This window comes from Vombatus ursinus, unplaced genomic scaffold (genome assembly GCF_900497805.2).
Source record: "Vombatus ursinus unplaced genomic scaffold, bare-nosed wombat genome assembly UNPS02009918.1, whole genome shotgun sequence".
Taxonomy (NCBI): Eukaryota; Metazoa; Chordata; class Mammalia; order Diprotodontia; family Vombatidae; genus Vombatus; species Vombatus ursinus.
Genome location: NW_020949696.1, coordinates 6,034,928 through 6,044,751, shown reverse-complemented (window position 1 = coordinate 6,044,751; position 9,824 = coordinate 6,034,928). Strand labels below are relative to the sequence as shown.

Sequence of the window (9,824 nt, the reverse complement as noted above, 5' to 3'; positions counted from 1 at the left end):
CTTGGGGTGGGACTGAGGAGATGACATGATGCCAGCATTCAGGTATTTGTAAGGGACATTACAGGTACTCTGCTCGGCCCCAGAGAATAGGACAAGTTCGATTCTGACTCAATGTTAAGAACTTTCTAACAAAAATGCCATCCCACACTGGAATGGCCTCAGAAGGTAGTGAATTCCTATTCCTTGGAGGTATTCAAATGCAAGCTGGGGGATTTCTCATCCAGGACAAATTGGGAGAGATGACCTCTGAGACCCCTTCCACTTCTGAGACTCTGGGGTTGTCTAGACTGGGGAGGGTATAGGGCCAGGAGATTTTGGGGGTTTACATGCAGGGGTTAGGTGGGGAGAGGATTCTTTCTCTTCCTATTGAGTTCCTCATAGCCTGGACCTATCACCTTCTTCCAAGTGTCTCAGTTTCCCCAAACTCAGAGGAAAGGGAGAATACAAGCAGACAGAGCAGGTCGCAACTAGGCCCAAGTGGATCCTTGTAGTCATGGTATTAATGGCCTGGCCCTTCTTCCTCTTAGTTTATGATTTTGTAGTCAATGAGCCTGGACTGAGTGACTGCTGTTTGTTCAGTCCTGCTATGGGGGAGACAGCAGAAATTAATAGAGGGGGGAAAGGGGGGACAGATTGACCACTGGGGATGGGGAAACAGATGAATAGATGGACAGAAGGCTTCCGGATGGACCAGGGAGATGAATGGGAAAAGGATATAGGAGAGGGGCAGTCAGGCAGAGGACAGATGGACTAAGGAGCAGGATGGAAAAACAGACAGATGGAGAGGGAGGGATAGGAAGATGAAGAATGAACAGACAAACGAAAAGGAGGACAGACAGACAAGACAGAGGAGCAGGGCAGGACACCTAGGGGTGGACAGACAAATGGCCAGAGGAAAGGGATGGCAAGACGAAGCACAGACAGGTGAACAGTGGGGGGAGACAGGCTGAGGACAGATTAGGGGAGAATGATTGAGAGAAGGGGGAGCTAGAGGAGAGGAGCAGCCCCGTGCTCAGGTTCAGGCTGATGCCTTGGTGGGGTGGAGAGGGGGTTTCTTCTGGGCTTGGCCCTGCCCTGCCCACCCTGGGGCTCGGCCGCTCCCTCCCTCTCCTGCCCTCTGGCGCCCCTGCGTAGGCACGGCTGCACTGGAGGAGGCTGCGGCGGGGGAGGCGGAGCGCCTGGGCAGCCGGGAGGGCAGGCACGGCGGGCGCCGGAGGATGCAGTCTCCATGGGGCTGCTGTGGTTTCTGTCTTTTCTCCATTCCACCTTCTTTGGGGACGAGGTAGGAGCTGCCAAGGCTTGGGGTGGGGTGGGAGTGGGAGATCACTTTGGGGGGTGAGGGGGGAGGGCTGGATTTTTCCTGTCCTGCCCTGCAGGATTGAAAACGGAGGAGGTTTAGCGGGGAGGGCAAGGCCTGGGCCAAGAGGGAGGGTTAGGGATAAAAAGAGGGGAGAGAGGTTTGGATGCCAAGAGGATGGGGGCATAAGGATTAGAGGATGGGGAGGGAGGAAGAGTATGGAAATGAAGGGCCAAGGGGATGTGATGGGGGAGGGAGATAGGGAGAGGAGGGGTGGGGAGCGGGATGGGCTGGGAGAACAGGAATGGGGTCTAGGGGTGCCTCTGATGGAGGTAGCTGGTGTCCTTCAGACCTGACAGGGTGTGTAGATTTGGGGGGAGAACCTTCCTGGAAGGGGGCGCTGCAGTGAGTCCCACAGAGAGAGGGCGGTGCCCCTGTGCCCCGAGATCTGGTGGGGAAGGAAAGGCTTAGTTTGTGGGTTGGGTGGAGGAAGAATGTGAGGGGACTTGTCGAGGTTTCAGGGTTGGAACGTGGGGGCATAGTTTGAGGGGCTTTAGGGGAGCGGTTTGGGGGAGAATAGGGGAGGGTTTCAGGGAATTGGGCTTGGGGGAGGATTTTAAGGGGAACAGTGCAAGGGAAGGTAGAGGGAGGGTTTTAGGGGAAAAGAGGGGGACATTTTTCAGGCCTGGATTGGAGGTTGGAGCTCAGTGTATGGATTCTTTTTCAAAGAATTATCTGGCCATTTTTGATGCTTCTAGCCCCTACCACCTCGAGAGGTTTAGGGGGTGGGGAGGAAAACAAGGCTGCTGCAGAGATGAGGCTTCACCAGGCCTTGGTGCTAGAGCAGAGCTGGAATGGACATCTGGGCCCCCCAGGCCAGAGGCTGGCACCAAAGGCTGGCACCACAGCCTGGCACCAGCCGTGGGAGAGTCTGTCCCCAGGAGGCCTGGTTCTCCATTCCTCCTCTACCCCACCCCTCCCTTCTCCTCCATCCCTGGCCCTGGCACTTCCCCAGTCAATTGGCAAGGAAGGCCCTGTCCCCATGGTGACCGTTGCCAGGGAGCTGCTTCCTCTCTCTTTGGATTCTAAGTCCAAGGCCTTGCCTTGTGGGAAGGAGACGCGCTAGGGGCTGATGGGGGCATGTTAAGGATGGAAACATGCCCCCCCTACTCCGCCCCCCCGGCAAAGCGTCTCCTTCCCCAAAACCCAGGTCAGACTACAGAGCATCTCTTTCTCCAAAACATCCTCCTATACTCCTGAATCTTGCTTGGCAATCTGGCTTCTTTTCCCTACCTCCTCACATCCCTTACAATACTTCCTGAGGTCTGGCTGCCCTCAGTACCTCCAGCACAGAGAAGCCAGGGCATTCCCTCAGAATCACACAGCCCAGTCTGGGAAGAAACCACCGGAAGAGTCTCTGGGAGCAGCCTACTACTTCTCTTTATGGATTGGTCCCTGGTGCTGCGGCCTCCTAGGGAAGTGGGGTGGCTGGAGGCTGGGCTTGTAGGATGAAATTCTGGGTTCCAGGGGAGCAGACAGCCCAGGACCTCTATGCCTTCTCCTCCCCATCAGGTCCCTCCCTAAGAGGGAGGGTGGGCAATGGGTGACAGCTCATCTTGGAGTAGGACAGAAAAAAGACACCTTGACTATTCACATTTCTCTCCATAGTTACACAGTGAGAAAGGTTGGGGTGTGAGGTGGGGGAAGTGCTGAGAGACCATCTAGTCCAAACTCCTTATTCTACAGATGGGGAAACTGAGGCCCAGAGAGGGGAATAACTTTCTAAGTCACACAGTGAGGAAGCAGAGAGAGGACTGGCATCTGGGTATATCCTGACTCTCAGTCCAGGAACTGATGCATAGCTCTCCCTCCTCCGACCCCTCCCAGTACTTCACTTTTGCCTCTCCGGCTTCCAGGCGGCCTTTCAGGATCACAAAGTGCCTTTAATACATTATCTCGTTAGATTATCACCTTCCTCTGGGAAGTACATTGTGCAATTGTTATCATACCCATTTTACAGAGAGGAAAGCTTAGCCTACATAACTTGCCCAAGTCCACATAGATACTAAGTGGCAGAGCAAGGAAATGAACCCGGGTTGCTTGACTCTCAGGCTTGGACTCTTTCCCTAAGGATTTCCTTGTGGCCCTTATGATACTATGTGGCTTATCTTCCCTACTAGGTTGTGATGGGAAATTTATTAGGGCAGAGACCTCAGTTTTCTTCTCTGGAAAATGATGGCATCAGACCAGATGATCTCTCTCTAAGACACTGCTCAACCCTGACATATCCTGGGTTCTAAGGGCTCTCCCAGCCCTGACATCTGTGTTCTAAGGGCCCTCCCAGCTATAACATCCTGTGTTCTAAGGGACCTCCTAGCTCTGATATTCTGTGTTCTAAGAGCCTTCCCAAGACTAATGTTCTATGTCCTCTCTCCAGGCAAGTCCACTATTTTTTCCTCAAATTTTAGGCAGAAGAACCATGGCCTCTAGTAGTCTTAGAGTCAACCTTAAGTCCATCCTGAGGTGAAGCAGCCACAGATGGAAAGCCAGGAAGAATTTTCCTCTTCAGCTTTGTTTGGGGGCAGCTCTCAGAGTCCCCTCAGCCTATGACCTCAGGCCAAGTTGGGCTTTGAGACAAGAGATGGACTAGATTCATTGACTAATACCCTACCGCCTTGGGCCTCTGAATCCCCAGTAATTTCTCCTTAGTCTTCTGAGAGTAAATGAAAACAAATGTCCAGTAGAATGTATGCTCCTTGAAGGCAAAGGTATCTCCACCCCACTGCACAGTGCCTTGCATATAGTAGGAATCTAATAAATAGTTTTAGAACCAATTTGAAGATCAAGCCATGGCTTCATAGATTTTTAACTAGAAGGAATCTTAAATGTTATTGAGTCCAACTCCCCAATTTTATAAGCAGGGAAACTGAGACCCACAGAGATTAAGTGATTGTTCTACATGACAGGTAGTATGCGATGGAGCCAGAATTTGAACCCAGATTTTCTGGATTATACAAATCCAACACTTTTCCAGTCAACCAGTCTGTCTGGAAGATACACCAACCTCCCCATGCCACCGATTGTGTTTAGCCCTGGGCTCATTCATCCACTCTGAGCATGTATACATGGTCATTGCTCCCCCAAAGAGAATGTAAACTTCTCAAGTAGGGCTGGAGTGTGTGTGTATGTATGTATATGTGTATATATATATATATATATATGTGTGTGTGTGTGTGTGTGTGTGTGTGTGTGTGTGTGTGTGTATAAACACAAATATATATAAATGTGTGTATTATAGACACAAATGTGTGTATACTCATACATACAAACACACATATATAGTCATTGGACCACCAGCACCTCACACAGTGCCTGGCACATGGGAAGAAGAAGGAGAGAGAAGGGGAAGCATTTATATAGTGCCTACTATGTGCCAGGCACTGTGCTAAGTGTTTTACAAATATTATCCCATTTGATCTTCGCAACAACTCTGAAAGGTAAGTGCTGTTACTTTCTCAATTTTACAGCTGAAGAAACTGAGGCAGAGGTTAAGTGGCTTGCCCAGGATAACAAAGCTAGTAAATGTCCTTAGAGACCCTTGAGTCCCACCTCTTCACAGGTGAGGAGGCTGGAGCCCAGAGAAATGAATTGATTTGCCTTGGGTGATACAGGTAGTAACTGACAGGTGCAATTTGAACTCAGATCTTCCTGACACCAGGCCCAGTGCACTACCCATTGTACCACCTGGCTGCACTTATGGAATGCTTCTTGAATTGAATTGTTTCTCAGGAAACAACTTACTTTATTTGTGATAAAGAGGAAAGAACACTGGTTCTGGAGTTCTGGGGTCAGGGATCCCACTTCTGTGTGGGACCTTGGGCAAGTCAGCTAACTTCTTTAGTCCCCAGTCTCCTCACCTGTAAGATGAGGAGGCTGGACGCAAGGGCCTCTGAGGACCATCCCAGCTCTCAGTCTATCTCTAATACAGACTCATAGTCTGGATACAGAGAAAAGCCCCCACATGCATAACAGAGCCAGGAGACAAACAAACAAAAGAGAACTGACATTGAATCTGACAAGAAGGAGTGGGGGGGGGTTGTTATTTGCATCATTGGAGGGAGAACCCACATGGATGAGATCACAAATCCATCAGAGCATGGAAATAACTGATATTTCTATAGTGTTTGATGGTTTGCAAGTCCTTTCACACTTTTTCGCTCCTACAGCTATATTTTACATCAAGTGGGCATTTATTAAATATTTGTTGATCCTCACAACCAAAAAAAAAATTGTCATCCCTATTTTTCAGAAGAGGAAATTGAAGCAGAGAGTAATGAAGTGACTTGTCCAAGGTCACCCATGTAGCAAAGCCCAATTGGAAGCCTTAGTCTTTTGGCTACAAATCTGCTGGTGGTTCCACTAAACCCCAGCGGCTTTCCCATACATACAATAATGAGACACACCTTATTTCAAAGATTGACCAGGATGGGGCTGGGGTAGTTTAAGGAGGGTTTTCTAGAAGAAGTCACTTGAGCCAGGGAACATCCAATGAAGACAATCATGCAGAGACACCAGCTCACTCCAACCCCACTCTGGCCCTACTCCAATTGAAGGAAAGGCAGATCTGATTCCCATATCTCTGGGATGCTTTGAGCATGATCCTGCCACAAAGGCAGGGGGCTGAACTAGATGTTCTTTCAAGGACCAGGGTCCAGGAGTGCAGCTTGAGAGAAATAACCACAAGAAATAGAAATGGCCACCATTCCCACCACTCTTAAAAATGTACCTACACAATGCAATGCAGGCACTGGTGAACTGCTGGGGCTCTGTCCACGGTGCTGATCTCTTAGTAGTCAGCTGGAATCCTGCAATCATAGGCTATAGATTATAGAATGTCAGTGATGGACTGTACCTTAGGACAGATCTCTGGAGGACCTTAGAAAATATAACATAGACTACCAGAGTTATAAAGGGCCATTAGAATATAGATTATAAAGTATCACAAGTGGGGGGTAACCTTAGAACATAAAATGTCAGAGATGGAAGAGTCCTTAGGATATAAAGCAGAGAATGTCAATGCTGGAAGAACCCTTAAGACACAGAACATTCTATGGAAAGAGCATAGAGAGGAAAGAACTTGGAGTCAGAAAATCTAGGTTTAAATCCTATTTCTCCACCTACTGTGTGACCATAGCCCTTCTCTGGGCTTTTTTCTTTATGTGCAAAATGGGAACAATAATACTTATCCTATCTACTTCAAGGATTGTTATGGGGAAAACATTTAGCAAATTGAAAATCACTGCAGAAATATGAGTTCGTATTATAACAGAAAAATCTCGGAACTGGAAGGGGCATATGTAGAACAGATGTAGTCAGAGCTTATTGAATAAATGAATGAATACCTTATTTTATAGATGGGGAAATCAAGGCTAAGAGAGAAGATAAGACTTGTACAAAATCGTTCCATGAACTGATGGCAGAGCTGGGGATAAAACTCAGTCCAGTGCTTCCTCAGACTGCCCAGTCTGCCCATAGGGAAATCTGGGAGAAAGAACAGCAGGGAGGAAATCATATTGAGGCATCAAGGGCCCCTTTGGGAGGGTCTGGTCAATGTGTCATCCCTCCCACAGGCTGGAGTGAGAGGGTGACTGGTTTCAGATTCATTAATCCCTCAACCAGCCCCAGGTGGCCCATATCTGAGCCCTAGACATGATAGATGTGCTAGGAGGTGACGTCTGTCAGGAAATGTTTATTTCCATCAACCTGTCACTTTGCTCATCAGAATGGGTTGGGAGCTGAGGCTGAGCTCCCAGGAAGGGGATGGTTTTAAAGCCTTTTTGATTCAGTTAGAGACAAAGACTTCAGGAGGAATCAACAAGAACTAACTGGGATCTTTGAGGTCTGCCCTTGAGGGGAGGTAGTGTGGGATGTTGGAATGAGCCTGAAACTTGGAGTCAGGAGAGCTAAGTGTGAGTTCCAATTCTGGCACTAACTGTGTGACCTTGGACAAGTCCTTTCTCCCACTCTGGGGCCTCAGTTTCCCCATATACAAAATGAAGAGAGGATGGATTTGATAATATCTAAAGTCCTCTCTAGCTCTGATGACCCCAATAATAGGATTCTGATCATTAGGGTCCATAAATTCTAATCTTTGAAATTGACTTTTTAAGGTCAATCTTTCAATTTGACCTTTGACTTCAATCTTTGACTCTGGTCTTGGAGATCAATCCTTGAGGTCCATTTTCCATTAGCTGATTTTATATGCTGAGTTGATGGGGCTGCTTTATGTCTGGGTGTCATTGATTAGCAACATACCTAGACCCCAGAGATGTTCTGACTGAGACAGGAATTTGGCTTCCATCTTGTGAACTCAGTCTGATGTGTATGTGTGGTTTTGAGCTGTATGCACACATGTGTGTATAGACATATGCATTGTATATATATGTGTACTGTTTTGTACCTACACGTGCATGTGCTTAGAGAAATGTGGTCTTCAAGAAGCTGAGGGCTGTTCTGGTTTGCCAAAAGGAAGGCAGAGCTGTTGCCTGATGATCCAGAGAGGCAATCAGAGACAAAGGGACAGAAGAAGTCAGGAAGAACTTAGGGCAGACAGAGCAAGACCTTGAGAGAGAATTTGGGAATACTCTTCTTATGTACAGTTCAGCATAACACTACTTTCCAAACACATATACCTCTGCCCCAGAGTCAACTAAGGAGAGCAGGGGACACATCTGTGCATTTTAAGGGGAAACTGGTAAAAGTGCCTTGACTTGAGAATCAAGAGGCCTGGATTCAAGTCCTGTCTCTGCCACTGACTGACTGTGTGTAGCCCTTAATGAGACATTTCCCCTCTCTGGGACTCAGTTTCCTTATCTGTAAAAGGAGGGGTCTGCACTAGATTATTTCTAAGGCCCTTGCTGGCTCAGATATTCTATAATTTTTCTCCTCTATGGCACTGGCTGATGACTGGAGCCTGAACACAGAAACCAGAGGTTCTTAGCTCCCAACCTAGGGACTCTCCAGTCTGTCTACTTAAGAACCTTGCTCATCCCACTCCTGAAACCTCCCTGGGGTTCAAAGCAGAGGAATGACTGTGGACTCCCTGTTGTGCTGGGGGGTGGGTCAGGAAGGGTCTTTGAGAATAGGGAACCCCAGCTTCCCCCACCCATGAGACACCATTGATCTTTTCACTTGTTGTCTTTTACAAATTCTATCATAATCCAACATGTTCAGAACCCAGATTCAGATAACTTGTGGGTATAATCCTAAATTCTAAGTCTTCCCTATCCAATCTTAGAAAACCTTCAGTGGAGGGAAGGTTGGGCTTACTCATAAAATCTTAAAATTGTAAGACTTTCTTTTTCTAAGATTCTGTGAGTCTAAGATGTTATGACTCTAAGCTCCTATAACTCTACCCTTTTATGACTATTTCATTCTAAAAACCTAAAATTTGATGATTTTAAGGTTCTGTGAATGTTAAATTTGGATTCTATGATTCTAAGAGTCTGATCTTCAAATCTATGATTCTATGATCCTATGCCTCTAAGATTCTCTGCCTCCAAGCTGAGAATCTAAGATTTTTATTTTATGATTCTGTGATTTTAAGATTTTTGATTCTGTGAATCTCTGACTCTAAGATCTAGTGATGCTAAGATTGTCATTCTGTGAATCCATTTTGCCTGAAACTAAGGGACTGTGTCCTGGTCCCCAACCCCGACAATCTTACAAGGGGATTCTTTATCTGCAAATTACTATTTCACCACTGTCCCTGTCCCTCCTCCCCCTGGCCCCCATTCAGGTTTCAGGGCTAGTACCATCATCAGATTCACAGCAGTGGGGCCATAGTACCCAGAACAGAGGCAGCAGTGGCTTCTCCTGATGATGGTGAGAACGGTGGGGTAGGTCCCCCCTCCCCAGAGCTGCCATTGGCTGTTGCCATGGTTCCAGACAGTCTTCTCGGGCCTGCCATTGGCTGCCAGCAGCCAGCATTCCCGCATCCCTCCTCCTCCTCCCCCCCCTCTGCTGAGATTCCATCCAGTGCTGGGGATGAGGCTGACAGACTGATCGGCCCCAAGCCCAGGCCCTGAGCAAGGCTTTGTTTCCAGGCTGAGCCTGCAGCAGAACCACTGGCCCCAGGGAACACACCACCCAGCTCTGAGTTCTGTTGACTGGTTTCAGGACTTGGAGCTCGGGGCCCAGGACGTGGGATTTTTGGCCACTCATTGGCAGCTGGCCCTGGGCCTGGCTCTGCCCCTTCTTCGCCATCCCGGGGATGAGCTCAGGGAGATCGAGGCAGCCACAGGCGACCCAGCAAGTGAAGTAAGCGGAGACCCTTCATTTGTCTGTGTCTTGCTACTGTCTCTGTCACTATCTCTGTCTGTCTCTGTTTCTGCCTTTGTCACTGTCCCTGTCTTTGTCACTGTCTCTCTCTCTCTGTCATGCCTTTGTCACATACACAATCCATGCGTATCTGGATGGATATACACACAGTTTATGTACACCTGGACACAGAGGAAACCCATATATA

At 48.1% G+C, this 9,824-nt stretch overlaps 1 protein-coding gene across 1 annotated transcript in view; it reads left to right on the top strand.

Moving 5' to 3' along the window:
- The first annotated feature begins 1,205 nt into the window (after nt 1-1,205).
- The window catches only part of APC2 (APC2, WNT signaling pathway regulator), a 47,968-nt gene continuing 39,349 nt past the window's right edge, over nt 1,206-9,824 (top strand). Inside the window, exon 1 of the mRNA XM_027853125.1 lies at nt 1,206-1,282. Coding sequence (XP_027708926.1) covers nt 1,229-1,282 — 54 coding nt within the window. The 5' untranslated portion in view covers nt 1,206-1,228. The remainder of the gene's footprint in view (nt 1,283-9,824) is intronic.